Below are 26116 nucleotides of genomic sequence, written 5' to 3' on the forward strand. Positions count from 1 at the left end.
ATTAGTACACTTAAATAGAACTTATATTTACAATAGGCTTCTGATGCGGTTAAGTTTTAATGCCAATTTTTTTTCAATAACATAATTATATAAATATACTAAAATACAATAAATATTTTTTTGTTTTGTTTTACATGGTGAATAATATCTTTACCATAGAGAAAACAAGGCCACAGACATTTACTTACATTTTCAATGGGAATCACCATAAAAAAGCAACAGGCCTGCTCGCATGCATGAAACACTTCTGCCACAAAGAGACCACAGCAAGACTTAAAAAAACAAAAAACAAAACAAAAAAACAGAACTGAACAGAACAAAAACGAACGGCAACAGAGAAAGAGTTTAACAAAATAAATCTTAGGTCAACATAAGCCACCAAGCATGTGACTGTGATATATCCTATGGGGTAAGGAGAGAGCCAGTGACCACACAATTGCTCAGTGTCTCCTATCAACCACGTAACAGATCTGGCCTTTGCCAGGACTTTGCAGGACTTTGCGATTGTGACAGGGACTTCCTGTTTTATAAATTTTGTCCCTCAGAAGCAAGCTGCAAAAAGTTAACATACAGCAAATATGTGTTACATGTCAAAAATAATTACAAAGACAGTATTTTCAAACAGCACAAAACAAACCTCGACTAACGTCTTCCCTCTTTAAAGGCAAGTGTGCAGATGGTATCGTAAAGGATAGGCTCGGCTCGTTCTAAACGAAAGGCTGAACAAATCAAAATTATTTGCTGATGGCATCTTTATTCCCTGGGTCATGGTGGACGTCCGCTTTTGCTGACCCCCTCACCCAACTAAGAGCAGCAACTTCTGGAGGTTTTATGTTATTCAAGGACACTGGTCTAGGACATTTTCAGATTTGGATAGTGGGCTGAATGGGTGAGTGGGTTAAGCACTATTTCTCCCAGGACCACTACTGCAGACCCCAACTTTACTTCTCCAAACCCAAGATGGCAGAGGTGAGGCAGGGACCCCCTCTCCATGAACAGACAGAATGGGCAGGAGGTTGCTGAGGTCTTCACTGGGGAGCAACACTTTGTCAGCTCTGTCCTGGCCTCTTCCATCGAGCAAGGCACCTTTCCAAGCCTGTGGTGTCCTAGATGTGCAGACACCTTCTTGAAGTCTTGTCTCTGGACAAGTTTTTCTGTCAGTAGCCTGGGTCATCCAACCTGAGTTTTGGGGCTTTTTCCTGTCCCTTCCCCCTTACCAAAAGTTCTCAGAAGACAAAACCCTGGTTTCCTCAAGTCTAATTTCAAAGCTTAAGTAAGTGTTCAGGTCACAAGGATCTTCTCTTGCTTTTGCATTAGTCTCAAGATCACAATGCCACATTTGGTTCTGAACCTGCTCCAGGCTTATCCAGCTTTAGGACAAATTACCCAGGGGTGGAAAGCATAAATCAGCCTGAGTGGGGTCCTCCAGCGAGAACCTCTTAGCACAGTTAGATAATGTAGGCACTTAAAGCGTGAGGTCCAAGCAACTTGACATAGTTATTCCAGAGCCACCTCTGAAAGGTCCTTCAGAGGCCTCCCTTCTGGAATGTCTCAAGTACCATTCCCCACCCTCACCTAGACCTCAGGATGGCCACTCATAAATTCCTCCTGCACCACCCAGAAATGACATGTCAGCTCCACACAGCCTCCATAGGGCTGTTCAGTCTCATTTCACTGGCAGTGTGGACTCCTACCCTGATCTAGGCATTTCTGGGTCCTTACAGAACTCCACCTTTTGCTTGCAAGACAATTTTTAAGCCTTACCATGATTTTGTGAAGCCTTACAATGATTGACTGAATGTTTACTCCTTGTAAAAAGGAATCTTCGTTTTTGTATTTTGTTGTCTTTTTCTTTTTTTTAAAAAAAAAGGGAAAAGAAAGGAAAAAGGAAAGAAAAGAAAAGAAAGAAATCACTGTTCTCCATGCTTATATGAGTGCCACAAGGACAAAATTGGTTCACTCGTTCATAGCAGTGGTAATATATTTCAGAGCGCGCAACTGATTTTTCTTCTTTTAAGAGAAAACAAAACAAAGAGGGGACCAAAGGGGGAGGGAGGGAAAGAATGTGCTCTATGAAAATGTAGGTCTTTCCAATAAAAGGAGTCTCCCCTGACCAAGGCCCAAAGGGCGAGTGGGAGCCTAGGAGGTGCACCGTGGGAAGTGGAGTGAGCACTTTGTTCAGTTGCCTTAATTTTTATTCATTTTCCAGTCATCTGATTGATATTGCAAACATCTTTACAACATACAAATAAATCCCTTATCAACCAGAATAGATAAAGAATTCTTTCCCCATCCCTACTCCCTATGGGAACTAAAAAACAAAACAACAAAACAAACAAAAAAAAAACACAAAACAAACAAAAATATAGCCCTCCCATCCCCCATTCCCTAAGCCAGTAAAGCGATGACAACAGCACCTTGACATTGTTTTAATTCCAACGCTATCAGAAGTTAAAAGCAGTAAAACAGATAATAGTACTAACAAGAACGAAGATACTTACTGTCTAAAATGTAAACGGAATGTTTTGGTTCAAATTTTTGTTGTTTTTTTTTTTTTGTCTGTTTTCTGAAAGAGGACAGTTTATTATCAATTCACAATTAAAGCAGCATGCAATTTATTGTTATTTTTTTTTTTAACTTTTTACGTTTTCAATTCTTGGCAACGGCAACAAACCACAACATTATCGAGGAATGTAATGCAGACTTTTTAAAGTTGTGCGCAAAATGACTGTTTCCCTTCTGGTCATGGATAGGTCCAATAAATAGACTGTAGAACCACTGTACTGTATAAACTTCATTTATACATGCAGTTCATAAAATTATTTTTCTTAACTGAATAATTTACCCTGTTATGTATATATACAAATAGATAATTTTTGTCTCAATATAATCTATACAACATAAATCAACTATCTTCCCCTTTTAATGGTCAATGTACATACACAGGAAGTGTCTATCCTTATGAATCGCCAGCCAATTCTCTTTTTGCTATCCATGGTAAGGGCCCGCACGTACGACTGGGTAGTTCGGCACTGGGAGTTCCAATGCCTTTTGTCTATGCCCCTGCAGCCCTCCTTTGTGTAACCCATGGGATTGCACTTAGTCTCATAGAAGTACTGCTTCAGCTGGCCTTTTGAAACGGGGACTTTTTCAAGGACCGTGACCGTCCCGCCCGACATGTCCACTGCAGTCTTTTTATCCGCCGCTGTCACCCACTCGCTAATGCTGTCGCACACGCTCAGCTCCCCACGGCGGGCGGGGTCAGAGTGGCGCCGGACCCTCATAGACATGTTTGCAGCATCCAGGTAATTTTTGTATTCCTCGAGCAGAAACAGGAGAGGAGGCTCCAAAGGCACTTGACTACTAAGCATTACCCTGGAAGTATACAAGTCCGCGTCCTTATTGTTCTCTTCATTGGGCCGCACTTTCTGGTCCTCGTCCAACAGCTCTTCTATCACGTGTTCAAAAGTGTCAGCCAAGGAAGTCAGGCCTCTCGAGCCTGCCTTGGGCCCATTCATGCTCTCCAGAGTCCCATGGGTCCGCACACCTGGGTAGGCCAAGCTGCCTTGTCCTCGGATGTTTGCTTCCTTCATAGGGGCAGCCTTCATGCAACTGAAGTATGAAATAACCATAGTAAGGAAAAGGATGGTCATCACTCTTCTCACCTGGTGGAACTGCAGGGAGAAAGCAGAAAGAGGACACAGCTCGTTAGGGCTTTCTTCCATAGGGCGGGGGGATGCTATGCGACTGTACTATGCAGTGCAAAGCAGGGGATTGTAATTCCAGGCCAGGGTCAAGGGTTTTATGTACTGGTGATAAACTCCAGCTGCAATCGGACACAAGTTAATGTCAGGAGTGTGCTCTATGTGGTTTAATATAAATCTGAGACCGTGCTGTGTTTGCCCCAAGACGAGGCACTGAAACCCGAGGTTAGATGGCTTCTAAGCAAGTGAAAAAAAATGGTGCCTTCAAGGTCTCCTCCTTCCTCCCACTTTAGCAGCTTTGTAAGTTTAATTTTTAATGATCTCTGCTCAGGCTGTCACAAGAAACACAAAATCAGAAATGTTACTAAGCAACAACTGGAAGTGTAATAGTCATCCCCGCCCCCCCCCTCCCCCCCCAGTTGGCAACATAGTCCTATTGAGGGAACATGTGACAGGAATGGTCGTGGCCTGAGGGGTCTGTAGGGGCCTTCCTAGCCTTGTGATATCTAGGCTTGAGGAGCACCATAAAAAAGAAGTCAGGGAGTGGTAAAGAGCCTTTATATTGAATTTTTTCCTTCCTCCCCTAGAGATAATCTATCAGAACAAAGCAGAAAGGTAATTCCATCAAGCCATCCTGCTTTACAGATAAGGAAACCAAAGGACTTGCTTCTTGTCCTGAAGAAAGTTTATATTAGAGCTTGGGGCTCCCAACATCAGCTTCAGAGTTTCCCTACTACACCTGGGTGGTCACAACTGAAAATGTTTTGCTTATTTCCAAACACAAATCATTTTCTACCCGTTGATTTTAATGGTGTGTCTATGCCTGGGGCTGATATGAAAACAATGTGTCTGCTTAAGAGAGAACTGGAAAAGTCCGCATTAAAAAGGCACTGAAGTCAATTTCAAATGCCTCCCAGATGCAGATCCACAGTTATCTTCAGCAACTCTCTGAGCCCCTCAGCCCTTGGCTTTCCTGGCTCACGTACAGCCCCATCTCAGAAAGCTCAGCTTCTCCTTCTGCTGGAAATGTGCTCTGGTGTATATGTGTATGAGAGGGCTCCGAGTTTATCACACCTTTAAAAAGCTGAGTGGCATTTTGCACATTTTGGAATAAGCAGCTAGTGCTTCTTTCTGTGCTTTTGAAGTTTTCTGGGAAGTCCCTTAACAGCACACCACAAAATTAATCTTTTCCTGTTTGCCAGAGGGTTTTCCAGTGTAAATTTGGCTGCATGTCCACAGGCAGGCTCTGGGAAGCCAATTAGAATGGGTGAACAAACAACATGAAAACATACGATCAGATGGTGAAGGACTTCAATGTCACTTACCTGAAGCTCTGGGTCCTTTAGTAAGACAGAGAAGCATCCCCCAGGTCCGACACTCTAACTACTCCTACTTCTCAGTCCCGGAGCAAGGACTTACAAAGAGACACACACATGCCCTAGTCGTTACGCTGTGCTACCCATGGACTTCCTGTCCATGAAGTGTCACCGTGCGGGAAGGCAACAACCTACCTCCTCCAGTCAATAGGTCACACTGCAGAAATGGCTGCAAATGCTGGTACGGAGAAACAATGCTTCTGTTCTCCGCTTTTAGAAGAGATCTATTACCGTCCCCAAACACCCACAAATTTCCTTGTGGATTCACTCTCACTTTGCACAAAGAGCAAGCATGCTCAGGGCTGTTTGGAGTACACAAGGGTCTGCGGGTAGGAAGAGCACCCTGGTTTGAATGAACCACAAATACCCATTCCGCTTACACCTGAACTTTTTGTGAATGTCCCGGATTCTTCACCATCAAAGAAATGCATCCTCCGGGGAGCTTTCTACTCCTGGCAGGTGGTATTTACACCACTGAAGGAAAACCCTTTTTCCTAATGTTCCCTGTTCAAATTAAAACCACCAAGGGGCACCTCAGATGGAGGCTGAGGAAAGAATGCAAATCTAGAATATTCTACCCCAGCCATCTATATCGCTCCGGTACAGATCTGCTGTGATCAGTCATCTTTCAATACTATTATTTCACTAAATCTAAGATACTGGCATTACAAAATACACCATTTTGTGTACCACTAAGAAATTAAAAATGCAGCCAAAAGTGCTTTATCACCCCAAACTGTTACTGTATACTTACCGAAGAGTTCTTTTAGACTTATTAGGACACATTTTATCATATATAATTTTTCTGCAAATGCAACAAAAGAAAACCAAGCAAAGTAAGTTGGGTTAAGGTGATGAAAGCTGTGCTGGGACTCCTTCCTACTTGGCCAACCAGAACAACAAAAGGACATCAACTGTAGGACACAAGCCATTTTGAAGATGTTAAAAATATGAATCAGAAAATGCTCATTTTGGGGGCGCCTGGGTGGCTCAGTGGGTTAAGCCTCTGCCTTCGGCTCAGGTCATGATCTCAGAGTCCTGGGATCGAGCCCCACATCGGGCTCTCTGCTCAGCAGGGAGCCTGCTTCCTCCTCTCTCTCTGCCTGCCTCTGCCTACTTGTAATCTCTGTCAAATAAATAAATAAAATCTTTAAAAAAAAAAAAAAAGAAAATGCTCATTTTGGAATTAATCAAAGAGAGTAAATCTTGTAAATATTTACTAAGTGCCCACACAAACTGCTTAAAATGGGCCAAGGTCCTCAGGCATCTTCAACTACAGAGGCGAGCCATTGCTTTTTTTACCTTGACCACAGTGATGAGTCTCTTAATGACACCTTTTTCTGCACTTGGCTTAAAGACCTTTACCGTGCCTTTCACTGGTCTCATCTTTTTCTTAGTAACTTTTTGGTCACAAATGTAGTGAGTCCTTTGTATATTCTTCTTAGCAGTTCCATAAGTAACTATTTCAGAGGAACAAAGGCTACCTGAGTCGATATAACTTGGCTTACATCCTGAAGCCCACACTGGGGGTATCTCTCAAAGCTGAACATCTGTACAGAGTCAGTAATGAACTTTCTAGTGCTGAAGTCCAGCCCCCATCTCCAGCTCTGCCCCGAGGGACACTTCTGGAATGCTCACTGCCTATTCACTCACAAGGCTCAGTAATGCATCCAACACCCAACTCAGTACTTTTTGAGGGGACAATGTTACTCCCTGACTTTTCTGTTTCTGACAGTGATTTCTAAATGCTTTGGACCATCCAGGCCAAAGGTGAGGAGTCTTGGAATCAAGTTTGACCGTACATTTTAGGTATGGTCTTCAAGTACAATCAGCAAAAGTTCTTGCTCATTTTTCCTCTAAGACATTTTTCTTGTCCATCCCTTTTCCCTTCCATCCCGCTGCCACCATCTTGGCTCAGCTGTCACCATCTCATCTGGGGACTACAATGTCCCCCTGATGTACTTCACATCCTTTCTGCTCCATTCAGCCACGATGACCACTGCCTGACTAACCACTCTTAGCTCATCATTCTCTTACAAAAACTTGCAATGGCATTTTTGTTCCACTAGGTCCCATCTAACCTCTTTTATCTGGTATTCACACCCCTCAAAATATGGTCTTACCTTATCTCTACCCTGATCAGGCCAGAGTCCCTGAAGCCCCAGAAACATTATTGCCTGGAAGTGACTTGTTCCATTCCTGGCAAACTCTTTTCTCTCTGACTAAGTCTTGTTCATCCTTCATGGCCCAGTTCAAACATCAAATCATACATGCCACCTTCTCTAATTACTCTAGCACACACTGTCCTCCTTCTCTTCTAAAATTTGCGTGTTACATCTCATTTAGTACTTCATTCCCTACTTGCTTGTTAATTGTTGATGGTGTTTGCCAACCACGGGCAGTCTTCAGTTAGATGATAAGCTCTCTGAGGGAATGAATCATGTCTGACCCAATTAATACTTAACACAGAGTAATATAATAGTTCTCAGTAAAAACTTACTGATGAGTTGATTAAACCATGAGAAGACAGTTTGACCTAATTTTCAGGGGAAGCCTTCCCATTTGAAAAGCACCAGTGAACCCACGGAATTATTTGGTCAAGTATAGGCCATGCTAAACCCAAATTATAAGCTCGAAGAGATCTTATAGATGTCAATGATCAGCCATGAGGAATCTCTTCAGCTTCTCTCAGAGTGCAAAGCTTTACTTGGATGATTTCTAAAAAGCAAATAACATGACATCATATGAACAGCCCCTATCATTTGTGTAGCTCTGTTTCTAATAAAAGACTTTGAAAAAGCAGCCAGTGACAATAATCATAGCAAAACTTGAACTTTTAGGTCTTGTAACTGCCTTTTTTGCTATTAACCTCTTCAGTGAGTGATTTTATACACTGTCTCAGGAAATCCTAAACGTAAGTAAAAGCTTCCATGGCAATTCCAAACGTTTTAGGCCCTTCAGATGAGACTTTGTTACGCCAAAGATGAGAGGCGGTGTGATCCTGCTAAGTAGACAGTCTATATATCTCTTTATACGTAATAAATTCACTGGGGCTGTCTAATTCTGCTCCAAGGCTTACAACAATCAACTCAACCACATCTATAAAATGCTAGAGAGGATTTCTTTTTTAGCCTCATTCTCAAAAAATTAAATATAGTACACCAGGCTAAAAAGAAAATCTACAAAATAGAAGGAAAGTTAGTTTTAAGCATGACTCACAAGTCTTAAACATTCAACCAGAGGAATACCCATGACAGCATGCTATAGTAATAACTTAACATTTCTCTTAAAGACTGTAGAACACTCACAAGTATGATCTAATTTGACTGTTATAAGGAGATAAGGCAGGTATTATTATCCACATTAAACAGATGAGACGATTATGGTTCAGAGAAGTTTACAGGTTAGCTCTTCGTCCAGGTTTTTAACCATCAGGACATGCTGCTGGGTTTACAATATTTAACTGCAGGGAGAAGAGAGGCTCTGCTACAGAGGGTGGTCAGAGAAGGAGCTTCTAAAATGTGGCCAGAGCTCTCAGCAGGTGTGTGTATCCTGGAGCCCAACTTTCTGAAGGCAGCACCACTGAGACGCTGCTTTGTAGTACTGGATAATTGTGACCCGGAAGACCCTTCAACTTTAATGCCATTCCAGTGGATGGAATTTCAGACAACATGGCCTTCCTCTAAAGGAAAGCTCTGCAAAAACTTAGGCACCCTAGAACAACATTTCCATGGCCAAGCTAAGAAGGGAAAGCAAACAGTAATAGGGGTAATTCAGGCAAACAGGAGAAAACACACAAAGTGTTCCTTGTTGCTAATCCCTTAGCGTTTTGTCTATGAGCATGTAATCAAAAGTTTAAAGATACGGCTCCTCATCTTAGACAGTCCTATAAGTAACAAGGATAATGGTAACGTTGAAGAAATTATCAATTAATATTTAATTCCTAACATACATGATGCGAGCCTATGAAGAGACCACCTTAATGCAATCTTGCAAATCAAAGTAAATAATCTTTAATTTGTATCCAGTTTCACTCTATGCATATATTAGCCTTTGTTTGTTCATTCATCGCACAAAGAATCTACCTTCAAATCTTACGGTCTAGGAGGGAAGTAGGACATATATTTAAGTAACGAAAACAAAAAGGTAGAAAAGACCCAGGAAAAGTAAAGAAAAAATTCTATAAAGAGACAGAGGTTACTTCCAGTTAGAGAGTGAAGAATGTTCTGTGAAGAGGAAGGGGAGGATAGGGAGGGTTTAGATGTGTCCAGAAAAGACACCACTGGATGGGTGGAGACTTGGTTGGAGTCATAGAGCACATTTCTAGAGAGAACTCTTTAAGGGAATAGTGAGAAGTAACAGTGAGTGAGTGTCAGATTCGGAAAGGCTCTCAGGAGGATCCTAATGACTCTGGACCCTGCTTTGCAGACATGGAAGAGCCAGTGAAGAGTTTCTGAGCAGGAAAACGCTTCCAGAAGCCCAGTTTATCACCAGGTACAGCAGGGCCTGAAAGAATGATTGAGTGGGAAAGACCAGTTAATTCATTGATTTTCTTCTTGGTGGCTGTTGAACTTTAGAAATAAATAGTGAGGGGTGCCTGGGTGGCTTAGTTGGTTAAGTAGCGGACTCCTGATTTCGGCTCAGGTCATGATCTCAGGGTCGTGAGACTGGCTCCACAGAAGGCATGGAACCTGCTTAAGATCCTTGCTCTTTCTCTCTCTCCCTCTACCTCAGCCCTTCCTTTCCCCAGCTGTGTGTGTGTGTGTGCGAGCACACACTTGCTAAACAAACAAACAAATAGATAAATTCTGAGTAGTTACTTAAGTAAGATTAGAGTTAAGGGCTGGGGCATATCTTTTTTTTTTTTTTTTAAAGATTTTATTTATTTATTTGACAGACAGATCACAAGTAGGCAGAGAGGCAGGCAGAGAGAAAGGAAGGGAAGCAGGCTCCCCGCCGAGCAGAGAGCCCGATGTGGGGCTCGATCCCAGGACCCTGGGATCATGACCTGAGCCGAAGGCAGCGGCTTTAACCCACTGAGCCACCCAGGCGCCCTTGGGCATATCTTTTAACTTAATTTATTTCTATTTATTTATTTTTAGGCTGAAGTGAGTTGCAAAGGAGAAGGGGTTAGAGAAAAGTGTGCAGAGATGAGTGTTAACCACAGGTCATGTCCGGGTTGGCTAAAAGAACATCATGGAGGGAGGATGAGGGAAGGCAACAATCGAAATTCTCATTCCAATTATAATTACACTGAACTTGGATTCCACTGCTCAGCACTTTTAATTCAAAGATCTCCGAACACTTTGCAAATATTAACTAATTAAGACTCATAGGACCCTAGAGGTGCAGGTAACTATAATTACCCCCCTTTCGTACAGGCGGAAAGGGGACCAGAGTTTTTAATCAACTCATCCATTTGCTGTGGTTCCCCTGATAGAACAAGGTCAGAACCTGAGATTCCAAAGGAAAACTAGGCCTTCAACCACAGAAACCAGTTTTTTTTTTTTTCCATTTCTCTGCATTATTTTTCCACTAGGTGTATACTGCTTAGCCTGGAGAATTTAAAAAACAAAAACAACAACAAACAAACAAATAGCTTCACATTCCTGAGGGAAAACAATTGGCAGGTGGAATCCCTAAGTAAAATGGTGGTGTGGGCCTAATGATCATGACAGATATTTACTTACTTCCCTGAATGACCAATCAACTGAAACTAATAAATATTTTAGTAAATGAAATCTGATGAGACAGATGTTCCAAAGCTTTGAAGGAAGTGCCTTTAAAAATGTAGTTTTCAGGGGCGCCTGGGTGGCTCAGTGGGTTAAGCCGCTGCCTTTGGCTCAGGTCATGATCCCAGGTCCTGGGTTCAAGCCCCACATCAGGCTTTCCGCTCGGCGTGGAGCCTGCTTCCTCCTCTCTCTCTGCCTGCCTCTCTGCCTCCTTGTGATTTCTGTCTGTCAAATAAATAAATAAAATCTTTAAAAAAAAAAAAAATGTAGTTTTCAATCATAATGTATTTTATGTTCATGGGTATCCAACTATGCATTCTACACAGCACAGTCCTTCATACCAGGGTACTCTCTGATTCCCTAGTGGGTGCATGGTATTGTGACACTTACAGACATTACTTAGCCTAAGAATGACAGAGAAATTGCTGGTTCTTAAGACCCAGAATAATACATACATGTAATTATCGCATAAAAAAGTATATTGCACTGAATTATTAATTTGATAAATTTACATACATCTTTGATAGAAAGCACAACAGCTCTGGTCTTTTAATAACATCTTCTATCCCATACTCCGTCCTTGAAAAAAGCAAAAATTTTTCTACTGGTCAGACACCCAGCTTACCAAGGAGTAACACTAGACCATATTCCCCATTAGGATGGGGAGGGGTCTTCTCCTCTTAATTACAATTTGTACAGTACCTTGTACAACATGCCTGGGTCTGGACCAGGTCTGGGCAGAGAACCAGGTCTGGGCAGAGAACACCCTACCAGGCATCCCAATCCCAGGCACAGCTGCCACCATCCAAAAGTCTTTAAGTACCTTTAACACAACTGCCCCAAGAAACCTACTGGTCTGTGGTAATCAAGGAAGAATCCCTGGAAGCCAGAGCCACCCATAGCTGGCGGTCCTATCCATGCTCACCTCCTCTTCACAGAGCAATACTGCCCAAAGAGCGCACACCTCTGTGGTAAAGTCAAGCATGCACAAGTCAATTGCCCATCAAGTGAACAGACAACCTAAAAATTTTGCTTTTTAAAATACAGTTTTAAACTATTTTTTAAACTTTTTTCTTAAAGATTTTATTTATTTGAGAGACAGAGAATGAGAAAGAGAGAGCATGAGAGTGGGGAGTGTCAGAGGGAGAAGCCAACTGCCCGCTGAGCAGGGAGCCCGATACGGGACTCCATCCCAGGACTCCAGGATCATGACCTGAGCCAAAGGCAGTTGCTTAACCAACTCAGCCACCCAGGTGCCCCTAAACTATTTTTAAAGAAGATTTTGTATACTTATTTGAGAGAGAGAGAGAGTATGTGAGTGCTCACATGCACAGGGGAAGGGAAAAGGGAGAGAATCCCTGTCAGACTTGTGCTGAGTGTGGAGCCCAACACCAGGCTGGCTCTCACCACCCTGAGATCATGACCAGAGACACTTAACCAACTGACCATCCAGGCATCCCTTAAACTGCTGTTTTTTAGATTACGGAACAAAATGGCAGTTAACATCCAATTAAAAAGCTTAACCTCTTTAATTAGGATTCTGTTTTCTTTAGAATTTCAGGTGAGATTTGGTTATAATGAAGTTCAGATTTAATACTGTTCTATTACTATTGTTCTCAACTTTTTAAGCCTCTTACTTTAAGTACAGCTAATTAACACACTGTGCTATGTTAGTTTCAAGTGTGCAAAACACTGATTCAACAATTCCATACATGACCCCATGCTCATCATGATAAGTGCACTCCTTAATCCCCATCACCTGTTTAACCCATCCCCCCATGACTCTCCCCTCTAGTAACCATCAGTTTGTTCTCTGTGGTTAAGAGTCTGTTTCTTGATTTGTCTCTCTCTCTCTTTCTTTTCCCCCCTTGGCTCGTTTGTTTTGTTTCTTAAATTCCACATGAAATCATATGGTATTTGTCATTCTCTGAACAATGTTCTATTAAGTTGCAAAAAACAATGCATTATTAAATTCCCATAACATGGCAGACAGTAATGTTAATTGTGATATGATCTACCAGGTTCCATTAAGTTTCAATAACCTACTTTCCAAGGACCTGAAAAAATTAAATGAAACCTTGCCTCTCAAAGTGATATCCATGGACCAGCAGCATTACCATCACCTAGGAGCTTTCAAGACATGAAGACCCTCAAGGTGCCTGGGTGGCTTAGTCGGTTAAGCATCTGCCTTCAGCTCAGGCCTTGATCCCGGGGTCTTGGGATTGAGTCCTGTCTCGGGCTTCTTACTCAATGGGGATTCTGCTTCTCCTTCTCACTTGTCCTCACTTGTCCTCTTGTGCTTTCCTCTCTCTCTCTCTCTCAAATAAATAAATAAAATCTTAAAAAAAAAAAGAAGCTCAGCTTTCCTTCCTCTATTCCATCCACCCTGTCCACTAAAACAGAATCTGTACTTTGACAAGATTCATGTACTTCAAGGTGATTTATATACTTATTAAAGTTGAGAAACACTGGACTGTAAATGATAAAGAAGAAGGAAGATACTTAGGCTCAGGAAATGAAAGGGCTGTTGACTTAAGTATTTGTGGTGCATTCTGAGCATGTCATGGGCTTACCTGCCATCTCTTCATTGGTTCCACTTGTTTTATTAGGACATTTATTATGTAGGAAAATAATTTTGCTTTTGTAATGGTAATAAATAAATCTGGGTTCCCTTTATATGTCACCTGGCTTTCCCAATATTTTGTTTATACAATAAATTACAGGGTACCCATAAATGTGATTCACTGAGAATTTATATTGTACTACTGACCTAAATCTGGACTTCCACTCAATCACTAATTTTTAATCTCAATGCCACGAGCCACGTGCAGGCAAAATTGGCCTCCCTGAATACTTAGAAGGCCTAACATTTCTCCCTCGATCAGAATCAGACTGGAAATGACACCAACGGCATTGGCAGGTGATAGATTTCCACACACATTAGTATTTCTTTCAGCCAGATGTCTCTGATGGTGAAACCAAGACAGAGGCAGGGAAAACTGACTCACTCACTCAATGAAGATTTATTTCTAAGTCTGCCCTAAAACTAACAGATTTAATGCCTAAATAAAACCCACGAAACAACAGCAATGGCAGCAACAACAAAACCCTAAAACATATCCGTGTATCAAGTATCCAAATCCCCTATCCAACCCAAATTCGTCTTCGTCTCAGTAAGGTACCCAGCAGGCAACCCAATTTCTCAGTTGGGTTCCAACAACTGGGATCATTTGCTTCAAGACCGAAGGAGGAAACATGGTTTAAAAAAAAAAAAAAAAAAAAAAAAAGAGTTTTCTAAAGAAAAGTCCAAAACTTCTTGAGTTACAGGGACATCCTCAGGAAGTTGATGGGGTAGTTTCATCAACAGAACTGGAGACTGCTTCACTGTTTAGGTTTTTGCGAAGGATTGCAGAGACAGCTAGTTCCAAACACCAAGTCACCAAGTCACCAGTACGTACACAAATGACTCACACTGGGAACCCTGATGGTGTTGCTGTTAGATCACCTGCAAATGGGTGGGGCTGAGATGACACAGCACCCTCTTTTCCCGGCCAGAATTCTAATTATTACTGGGTTCCACTTTGAGCCCCACACGGTACAGATGTGAACACAGCTAAAGGGTTGCCTCCTCCAAATTACGAACACAGCACACCTACTATCAGGGGATGCTGTGAAAGTGCAGCAGAGCACGGTCTTCCAAGTTCCAGGATCCAGGAATAAGCATGCTCTGTACTTTAAAAAAGTGCGAGGGTGACGTAACTGTGCCCTTTGTCCCTAAGGGGAGAGAACATGCAGTAACTCTCTCAAGCCAGAGGATAAAAGGAATCCCCCCTCAAGAAGTTTGCCATAATGCGGATATAGAGAACAAGCCAGAACCGTGACAATTAAAAACAAAAACCAAAAATAAACAAAAGAGACTGTATTTCAGTCTTTCCTCAGAATTGGAAACTTCAAATCAACAGGTTGCTTGTAAGGTGTCGCAGACACCCTAGAGTTCCTGAGGTGAGATGCTATGGGAATTTCGACAGCTGTGAGTCACCGCCCACGAGACACGGTCCCCACACAAACACACTCTTAATGGACCCCGGAGCTGTGGTAACGGCATGCCCTTCCCAGTTTTTCCACAGATGGTGCTCCTGAAATTTTCCACAGCCCATGTATTCCTGCGGTTAATTAGTTATCTGAGTAAATTCCATCACAGACTATCTGTTCATAATTAGAGCCATCTTAGGTCCAAACTGGAAGCCTTCAATGTCATTACTTCAGAAGGGGTAAAATGAGAAAGGGGACAGATGATTCTCAACTGATGAAGAGACCTCTGTCTAGTTTAGATCCCATCCTCTGAACTACAACAGAGAACATTAAGTTTTACAAAGCAAGAGGTGAAAAATAGGTGGGAGAAGAAACTGGACAGAGACAGTGCCCCTAGAACAAAAGAATAGCGATCCTTTTAAAACCACTATGGAAATCCCAAGGGAAAGATAAAATTAGCAAGAGAATGCCATTAGCTCTCCGTTGCTCACCTTGATGAGACCATTTTCAGGAATCAGTTTGTTAAATTCCACATGCCGCAGCCCTTCTTCTGGGATGCACAGTCACACCGTACAGAGAAGCGTGTGGGCAGATGCCAAGACGTGTGCGGACACGCAGCCCTCTCTATAGAAACTCAATGTTCCGAGTGTTAACGAGGATTAACCTCCTGCGCACGTGGGGGAAAACTGGTGGTTCCACACATCCAGTTGTCCTTCGGGTTATTTTTGCATTTGACTCTGTAATTTCTTTTAATGACTTACTGTAAAGCACAGGTAAGTGCTCATTATTTGTAGCTTAATGCAGAGGCAAGAATAAGGGAGTATGTGCCCCTGCCCACGGCCCTACCACAGCCCCCAACTCTTGTACGTGTCCCTGTTCATGTGAGAAGCATAAGCAAGCCAGTTTCTGGGCCCTGCGCATAATGAGCCATGTGGACCCTGTTCCAGAAACTGGCCGTGTTCCAGAGCTATTATAAAATACAAGGAAAATATTAACATCTCAGACGACAAAAGATCCATATGGCCGGTCAGGAAATATCCACGGCGTTTAAGCCAATAGATGTACCTATATGGAAACATTTGATTCTGTCTCATGAGCATCAGGACTGTGGGAACATCTGTGTGTCTCCATCCCTTTTCACTAAACATTGATTCCTACAGAATACATGCAAATGGAAACACCAACGTATTTAATCCAAGCAGTGGGATGCGGGATGTTTCTACCTACGCAGTATTTTTAAGTAAACATAGTACTGGAGGTAATGGTGTGTGTCGGCGGGGGGGGGGGGGATTTGGGGAGAAGCTGTGCAACTGGATAAATAAGTAATATCAATCTTCTCTTCGTATTAAAAATGATTAAAAATAATAGCTAACATTTCTGAGTAGCACAGTAGGTAACCGAGTTATCCGCAGCTTACAGTGAAGAAAACTGAGGCTCAGAGAGGTTCAATAAATTGCCTAAAATCACATTGCCCCCCCCCCCAAAAAAACCATACACCCAGCATATGGTAGAAATGGAATTTGCACCAGAGATGGCTTGCATGCATCTTTCCACATGGGGTCAGATGTGAATGTGGTCTTACATTTTGAGGGAGGTCTACTTGGCAGAGAAAGCCCACAAACCCTATGTATCAATTTCTTATTTATTTAAGCAAAGCCCTCTATGATCATTCCTGGTAAGCAGTTTATTTACACACTAATTTCACAAACATTGACTACCACTCTAATGTTTCTGCTTTACTGTGTCTTCCCCATACTGAAGCATTCCCTCAAGGTATCAACCATACAAGCACACTTGACCGGGCATAGTGTCAGAACAATGCACAGAGGTAATTTTGCTTGAAATGTCAGAACATTTTCCCCTGAGAAGATCTGACTGGGCCTCGAACAGAACCCCATGTTTTTTAGATCATTAACCACAACTGTCAAATAATCCTGTGTCAAATCTACTTGAGTAAGAATGATCTCAATCAAGACCCAAGTGCCAATGTGCCTTAAGGAAAACAACAACAACAACAAAAAACTTATGATGTAAAGTCTTTCTATTTAGTACCCCAACCTAATCCCCTCAAAATCTAGAGGACTGGTTCCCTAGGCCACCCCACTTGTGACTCGTGCCATGGTCCTGTTACTCACGAACAGAGCTGAGGGGCTGAGACAGGAGTGGCAAAAAAGGTATGGCAGGACAGTCTCAAGTTTATTCTCAAGGAGTAGTTCCTACAACTAGGTAGGACCTCGAAGACCACAGAACAGAGGATCCAACATGTACAGAGCAGCAGACTCTCAGAGTGTGCCCACAAGAGCAACCAAGCTGGAACAGCCCAAGGAACAAAGGTCATGGGGTGGAGACCTCACCCCATGCCTTGTTCCCTGCCTCCAAACAGGTGCCCAGAGGCTATTGGCATGAACAGCAAAGGGAAAACGGACCCAAGAGCCACACTGAGTGGATACAGAACACGTACCCAAGATGACCTCCTGAATGTGTGTGGCAGGTTGGAAGCACAATGGCACAAAACACAGGATACCTGGCTTCTGGCCACAGTCAGCCCTTGGATGATAGCAGACTTCTAGAGAAGTAGCTGCAAAGAGCCTGAGAACAGAACTGGAAATGCCTGTTGTGAAAGCCTTCACAGGTATCAACAAAAGAAAATGGGTCTTTGTTAGGGGTGTGTCAGCTAGCTTCTGGCCGTCCACCCATATGCCGAGGAATTATTTTTTGTGTAGCCACATACAGTCATCACTGCAACTCCCCAAGTGCAAGCAGGCCATATAGAGGAAGAGGACAGGTGTTCCCCTTTAAAGGGGCCCCCTCAAAAATTCAATGAAAAAGAACGCTTGTTTGAATGGAATAACCATTCTGCGAGGCTCTTTTTAACCACACTTTTCTATGCAGTAGAGCTAAAGGAAATTTTTTTTTTCCTAAATAGAGCATTTTGTCTGCAGAGGAAAGTAAGACTAAGAATCGATCTTTCCAACGAGAATGAGAGTCAGGTGAACAGGACCTGGAATATGTGCTTTTTGAAATGTGGAGATGTTAGCTCAGCTACAAATCCTGTGTTTTTATATGATTCCCTATTTGTATGATGCAGGAGACCGCCTGCCAACTTTGAGGGAAAAGTGTGACCATACTGTGTCACAGTTTTGTGTTTACATTATACTTCCACCAGCTTTAATTCATCTTACAAAGTACTAATTATTCAATTACACATCTTTAGGAAAGTGCAAAATCATTCCTCAAAAGTGCTTCCCCTTGGGTGTGAAAGTTCTAAACTCAGCAAGACCTCATCTGTGATTTGGGAGAAATCTTCTGAACTCAGTACCTAGAAATAAGGCTAACCGCTGTGAAATGAGCATTGAAAGCGTGATACACAGAGCGTTGTGGTGGAACAATCTCCTGTTCTGTTGTACTAAACACTGTTGTGTTCTTTAGATTTATGATTGTTAGTTAGGTGAATAATGAGTGCATGCTCAAATTTCCATTGCACGAGCTTCTACAAGTGGCAACTGGGTCCATTCTGTGTGTGTCACCAGAGCTGGCATAAACCCATGGCCATGGTGAAGCAGTATTTCCACTGGAATTGGTGTCTTCACCAAGTCTGGGACTGTGCAATATTCCCACTGCAAACTAGGGGCAAGGTGGGAGACAGAGACCTCACAAAGAAGTTTGCTTTCCACTTTACATCGTTCAGATTGACATATACTCTGTTGGCAAGGCTGTAAAGAAACAGCCATTCTCATACATTGAGGGAAGGAACACAAAAGGTTAGAGCTCTTTTTTTTTTTTCCTTAAAAAAAGACTGATTTATTTAGTTGAGAGAAAGAGAGATGTTACTGTGAGCAAGGGGAGAGGTAGAAGCAGGCTCCCCACTCAGCAGGGAGCCCAACACAGGGCTCGATCCCAGGGTCCCAGGATCATGACCTGAGCCGAAGGCAGACGTTTAACCAACGGGGCCACCAAGGTGCCCCAGGGCCCAAGCCCTTTGCAAGGCCCTTAGGCAACATCAATCAAAATTATAAATGAAAAAAAAATAAAAAAATAAAAAATAAACTATAAATGAATTTTCCTGCTGACCCAGCAATTCCACTTCTGAGAATGTACCTATATAGGTAGGTACACACATACAAAATGATGTATACCCAGCATTCGTAATTGCAACAGGCATATAACAGCAAAGATACTAAATTGCCCAATTTCCAGTTGCAGGAAAACAGATAAACTATGCAGCACATATGCAGTAGGATCCATGCAACTATAAAGAACAATTGGCTGCTTACATACTGAAATAAAAGTTCTCTGAAATACACTGGCAGGTAATAAAAGCGAGGTGCAGAACAGTGTAAGTAGAGTATGTTACCTTTTGTTTAAAAAATGGGGGAAATTACGGGCACCTGGATGGCTTAGTCAGAAAAGCACGTGACTTGATCTCAGGGTCATGAGTTTGATCTCCCCGTTGTAGGTAGAGATTACTTTAAAAAAATGGCTTCAGGGGCGCCTGGGTGGCTCAGTGGGTTAAGCCGCTGCCTTCGGCTCAGGTCATGATCCCAGGTCCTGGGTTCGAGCCCCACATTGGGCTTACTGCTCTGCAGGGAGCCTGCTTCCTCCTCTCTCTCTGCCTGCCTCTCTGCTTACTTGTGATTTCTCTCTGTCAAATAAATAAATAAAATCTTTAAAAAAAAAAAATGGCTTCAACACTTGGGAGGGAACCTTAAAATAAATTTTTAAAATAAATTTTTGAAAGTGGGGGAAAATAATAATACATTCATATTTACTCATGTTTTCATAAAACACTATGAAGGATTCACATGAGATTAGTACAAATGATCTCCTATAGATGTTATGTGCTGGGTGGGGAAACGGAGGCAGGCAAGATGCCTCAACGTAGGCTTTTTAATACTTGTTTGATTTTGAATCATGGAAGTAAATTAACTATCAAGAAATTAAATTAAAACTAACCAATTTTTTAAAAAAGTTTAACCTACTGACTTCACCTTTGACACCAATGACTCTCCCACACTGTTCTGGTGCAACAGACACCCAAGAAATGTATGCCAGTTCCTTTGCTATGTTCCAGTAGTGACTAAAATCAAGAAGTCTGTTGAGTGCCATCTCAATTTCTGGGACATTTCCTGGAAGAGACCAGCACAGGGTGGGGCAGTTGGATAGAGAAGGTAGTCCCTGGGACTGGGGAATGAAGATCTGAGTTCTGGGTCTACCTTTCCCACTTGTTTTTAAGTTGACCCTATGAAGTGGCTGATAATCCGCCATTTCTTAACCAAGAAACTGGGGAAGTTCACAGATGAATCATCATGGATGAGCCAATGGAAGGACCTGCTGCCTCAGCTCTGTGAGAGGAGGATAAGAAATCCCACCTTGCCTGACTCACAGCATCATGCACCAAGGGTCATCAATACATGGAAAGGGGGCTTTGTAAACTGTAAAGGGCAACTGTACAAACAACTGTTGTTAACCACACCACCAGCCAGGAGGGTGACCATAGCCAAACACAGGAGGGGGACAAGACCCATTCCCAAAAGTTTCTGAGACACTGAGATGGTGTGTGTGTGGGGAGTGGGAATGGAAAGTAAATCTCCAAAATAATCTTGCAATGTCAACAGAAAACAAGAGTGGGCTGACAAAAACAGACTTGAAGAAGACATGCGGTTAAATGACTCCATATGTAGTCATCTACAAATGGATATACTGGAAATTCCATAAGCCTAACACGGAAATTAGGGAGACATGACATATATGTGAGAGAACTTCAAGAATACAGACTTTACTACACAAATGCAAAATCAATGTCAAATCCTGAATCCAAATCCAAAATGATGGTCCTTATCCCTTGTGATCAGTAGAGATGTTGGAGACAGGTGCCTGTTCCACCCAGGTGGGCTCCCAACTTTCATCCAAAATCAGATGTAAACTTCAAACACTTCTGAAAATACTCCCTAGGGGACTTTACCTCAAATTTAGAGACCGAAAAAAAAAAAAAAATCTACTCTCCATATGTATCCTCATCTGGAAAGCAGATCTCTCACTAAAGGGATGGTCAAGGCCCCACCATGATGTTAAACTAATCAGGAAAATCCAAGTGTGGCTTTCCACACCAGAGGTGCAACATTTCCAAAGGGAGGAAATAACTACAGGAGTAAGTTCACAGGAGGCGCTCTACTTGGTACTGCTCCCTAGATGGCTGGAGAGAAGCCAGAAGACTGTATGGAACTCAAAAAAAGAAAGCAAAGAACGCTTTCTATTCTGATTAAAGAAGGTCCTGTGCAAGGTTGCTGGTTCCAGCTGGGTCTTAGGTAGTCTAAATGGTGCAGCACATTCTGCGATCACCACTTAATGAAATGAATCTTGACTTTGGGCCATTCTGAGAAATTCCAATGCCTCTTTGGATCAAAGTATAATGCCCTCACCTCCACCTTCATGTCTCAGAGCAGCCATGTTTCCTTACAATTTATCTAGGGGGCTACTAACCTATAGTATTTCAAGTTGGAGTCTCTTCCTTAAGAGTGGTAAACTATCTCTGATTAAGAAAGTATGGGCACCTGGGTGGCTCAGTGGATTAGAGCCTCTGCCTTGGGCTCAGGTCATGAACCCAGGTCCTGGGATCAAGCCCCACGTTAGGCTCTCTGCTCGGCGGGGAGCCTGCATCCTCCTCTCTCTGCCTGCCTCTCTGCCTACTTGTGATCTCTGTCCAATAAATAAGAATCTTAAAAAAAAAAAAAAGAAAGAAAGTACATACCTTTTAGATAATGATTCATTTATTTCTTTAGCAAAGGTTATTAAAAACTTAGAGTTTAGATGTATTTGTTTAAGGAAAATAATTTTCAAGACTGCTTCATGTAAAGTGGGAATAATCAATTTGGCAACTCTTTTTTTTTTTTTTTTTAAAGTAAGGTCTATGCCCAACATAGGGCTTGAACTCACAACCCCAAGATCAAGAGTCAAATGCTCTACTGACTGAGCCAGCTAGGTGCTCCTTGACTGGTTAACTCTTAATGAAGTCTTCAAGTGACTGAATCCTGAGTATAAACTGTCACTGACTTTTTTTTTTTTAACAGGCAGCAGTATTTATTTTTTTCTATTTTTAAATTCAGTTAGGTAACATATAATATATTATTGTTTTCAGAATCAGAGGTTAGTGATTCATCGGTCTTATATAACATCCAGTGCTCATTACATCACATACCTTCCTTAATGTCTATCTTGTTTCCTATGATTAAGAGTCTCTTATGGTTTGTCTCCCTCTCTAGTAGTTTGTCTTATTTTATTTTAGCTCTCTTCCCCTATGATGCTGTTTTGTTTCTTAAATTCCATCTATCAGTGAGATCATATAATTGTCTTTCTCTGATTGACTTATTTCACTTAGCATAATATCCTCTAGTTTCTTCCATATCATTGCAAATAGCAATTATTTCATTTTTGATGGCTGAATAGTATCCCATTGTATGTATAGGTGTGTGTGTGTATACACACACACACCATGTCATCTGGGCTCTTTCCAGAGTTTGGCTATTGTGGACACTGCCACTAAAAATACTGGGGTGAAGGTCACTTCCCCCCACTTCAGACCACCACATTTGTATCTTCGGGGTAAATACCCAGTAGTGCAATTACTAGGTCATAGGGTAGCCCTATTTTCAACTTTTTGAGAAATCGCCATACTGTTTTCCAGAGTGGCTGCACCAGCTTGCATTCCCACCAACAGTAGGAGGGTTCTCCTTTCTCCACATCTTCACCAACATCTGTTGTTTCCTGAAATTGTCACTGACTTTTAAGTATGACAAGAAAATCTAAGACCTACAGAGGTGGGTGCACTTCCAGCTGCTGGTAGCTTTCAAGGAAGTTTCAGTGTTACCCCAAATGGTTAATTTTATACAGTCAATCAGTTAGAAGCTCACAAATAAAAAGTTATTTATGGGAACACAGGGACAATGAGGTGACACCTCTGAGGTATACATCAGAGTCATGGACTCAAGCACATGTTTAATCAGCAGAGCTCTGGTCAGCTGTGTTTCTGTCATTCTCTCATGTGAAGAAACTCAGAGGCAGATCATGAGTATTCCATGAGGGAAAAAAACCCACAAATATTTTTAAAGCTCCATTTCTGCCTTTTCTCCTTTCAGAGACATGAAGGTCATCCATCCTTCTGTGGCTGGGTTATCCTTGAAAGCCTTTCATTGGGGTCAACGTGTCAAACTCATAGCTTAGGAGGACTGTGACTTAGCCTACTCCTAACATCTGGGCTTTTTAACAATGTCTGAGCACAGATGCCAGGGACACCACGATGAATGAGACAGAATCCCTGCCTTTGGGAGCTTCACTGTTAGAGAGAGGGGATGGGGGTAGATACAGATTAAATCAACAACTACTGTTCATTGTAGAACATGCTGTCATTGGCATGTCCCCAAGAACAGTCCCAAAAGAGGGACTGAAAGGGAGGAGGGGTAACAGAGAAGAGGAGACTTTGACCTAGGTTTTTGTTCAGTGTCAATCATATTCTGTAGAGCAGAAGATTACATTATCTGATCTGTTTAACCTCTTAGCACCTACAAGCCATAAAGCATGAAAAGTGCCCATAAAGAGTTCAATGTTGGTGAGCTTCTGGGGCATGGAAGCTGGAAATCAAGACTCATTTATGGCCATTTACCTAGACATGATTTCCCATTCACAGTGCTTTCCTAGCTGACCATGACAATGCTGAAGTCTTTTCCATGCCTGAAGGAGATGTTGACTTACTGAACAAGTACCACGGGCACCACAATCAGCTATATGCTATGGAAACTAAGACAATGTATGACACATAGGTTTTGCTTTCAAAGGGTTTACAATTTCAACTGCAGAACTGAGACAAAAATGCATTGCTGCTGAATCACTATATTGTATACCTGTAACTGTATATAACACTGTATGTTAATTAATTGGAATTAAAATAAATACTTAGACATACATGGGGGAATAAAGCTAACTTATAAGACAGGTATTTGGGGACAAGGACCATAACTCATACAACTCTGAAAAAAATTACCATTCAGGGCGCCTGGGTGGCTCAGTGGGTTAAAACCTCTGCCTTCGGCTTGGGTCATGATCCCAGGGTCTTGGGATGGAACCCCGCATTGGGCTCTCTGCTTAGCAGGGAGCCTGCTTCTTCCTCTCTCTCTCTGCCTGCCTCTCTGCCTACTTGTAATCTCTGTCAAATAAATAAAATCTTTAAAAAAAAATTACCATTTATTCAACTTTTTACTTAATAGTGCATATTTGGGGTAACCATACCTCCTCCCTTTGGAAGCCTGAATTGAGAACAGAATAGGAACACACTGCCAAGAGGGAATCAAAATGCAGAGCTGGCCTCATGTTAGCAAAGCTGGATTAGAAAACACGGTGGGCACAGGTATCGGCAGGGCCTGAAGAAGCCAGCCCAGCATTTACTGCTTATGGTATCATGGCTAGAATGCCAAGAACCTACACACTTGGACATGGTGGTCCCACAAAGCAAGAGAGCGGTGGGCTCAATTTCAGCACCAGCAGTCCGTTGCTTTGACTTACGCAGTATACACTCCAGGAGAGGACAGGTTTAGTAAGGTCCCACCAATCAGATTGATCACTGCTTCTCACAGAAAGGAACAAGTAACAGGGATGAGAGAAGACTTCTTGTGCATTTTAGGAAGTAGGTGCCCTTGTGGAACCACAGGATGGAGGGAAAGTATTTCTCTCAACATTACTCAAGCCATGGAGAATTTAGGCAACTTGCCCAAGATCACAGGTCTATTAAGTGGCGGACCTGGAATGCAACTCTATCACTCCAACTGGGTCTTGAAGAATGAGTAGGATTTAAATGGATGAAGGGGGAAGAAAGTCATTAATAAACAAATTAGACTCCAAAGATTACAGTAAAACAGAGTCTCTGTCTCGTCAACCTTGGTACAAAGTGAAGCAAATTTATGCAGGAAGCATGTTAATAAAGTTTTTAATTGTCTTGATAATAAGTCACAAATGGTGCTATTTTGGGCTGGAAAGTGCCAACAGCAACAACAGTGACTGAAATTGATTAAGCCCTTATTACACCAAGCAGTGTTCCAAGCACTTTACTAATATTAACACATTTAATCCCCACCACTACCCCATTGAAAGGCTGAGGCACAGAGAGTTTAAGTGATATGTATAAGGTCACAATTCTAGTAAGTGGTGGATCTACAATCTAACTTGATCACTGGGCTGGGGAATATCGTCCTAGGTTTTCTGCTCTCAAGAATTTTCTGAGGAAATACCTTTGAGTCAAAAGATCTTCAACAGGCCTCCCATCTCAAAGCCTCTGAACTTCTGATTATTTACACGGCCCCAAATCCCTTCTCACCATGCCCTAACCCACATATTTGAACAATGAAGTGAATGATAAGTCTTTCTACATCACAGGATAGTAAATTTATTTGGCTTTTCATTCAGCAATTCTTAAACTTTCCTGCATATCTGAACCACCTATGGATGTTTCTAACCATAATCTATGTCCAGGCTCTGTCCCAAACCTATGAGTATCAAGGACTAGCACCTGTTATCTGTATTTTTTTTTTTTTTTTTTTTTTTTTTTAGTTTCAAAGGCAATTCTGATGATCACCATGTTGGGGAACACCCCCTCTGTTCTGTTCTATGGCTCACATACCAGGATTCTCAGCTTTAAGTAAAATTTTAACAAAGAAACTCAAGAAACAAGACATCAAAAAATCATATATGTTATTCCTCTCTCTTCAAGAGGTTTTTTTTTTTTCCCCTTAAAAAAGGGAGGGGGGATTACATTTAAAAACTCTTTAAACATTTTTGTTATCTTCCCATCATCATTTTCCTCCTTAGCACACAGAAGGTCACCAATCCTGCTCTATAGAGGGTGACAATATCAGCCTATACCTGTGCCAGATTCACATTAACGTACCAAGGGTTTGAAATATGAAACCATAGGAAATATGGTTTCTTACATTATGGTTGGCAACAGTCAGCGATGGCATGAGGGTTAAGGTAGAAGTCACTGAGTTGTAATCCTTGCTCAGGTTCTAGAGCTGTGCATCTTGAATCAAGTTATTTCGGGACTCTGAACTCTGTTTCCCCATCTATTACGTGGGAATCATGTCTGCTCAATCTTTTTCAGAGGATTATTTGTAGGATCAAATGGAATGAAACATGAGAATGCATTTTTAAAATATGAATCAAGATTTTGGACAAGATGCCTATTGAAGTGTGCAGCCTTGTCTACGTATGATGTCAGCCAAGAAAATCA

At 42.0% G+C, this 26116-nt stretch overlaps 1 protein-coding gene across 5 annotated transcripts in view; it reads right to left on the reverse strand.

Moving 5' to 3' along the window:
* Positions 1–2415: 2415 nt before the first annotated feature.
* BDNF (brain derived neurotrophic factor) overlaps positions 2416–26116 on the reverse strand; it is a 55915-nt gene continuing 32214 nt past the window's right edge. For 4 of the 5 annotated variants that reach the window (XM_047693359.1, XM_047693363.1, XM_047693361.1 and 1 more), the window contains exon 2: positions 2416–3674. In XM_047693359.1, the coding sequence (XP_047549315.1) occupies positions 2910–3674 (765 nt within the window). In that variant the 3' untranslated portion in view covers positions 2416–2909. Of the gene's footprint in view, positions 3675–15335; positions 15393–26116 lie in introns of those variants that run through there. The other variant, XM_047693362.1, reaches the window with a different exon arrangement.

This window comes from Lutra lutra, chromosome 10, assembly GCF_902655055.1.
Source record: "Lutra lutra chromosome 10, mLutLut1.2, whole genome shotgun sequence".
Classification (NCBI taxonomy): domain Eukaryota; kingdom Metazoa; phylum Chordata; class Mammalia; order Carnivora; family Mustelidae; genus Lutra; species Lutra lutra.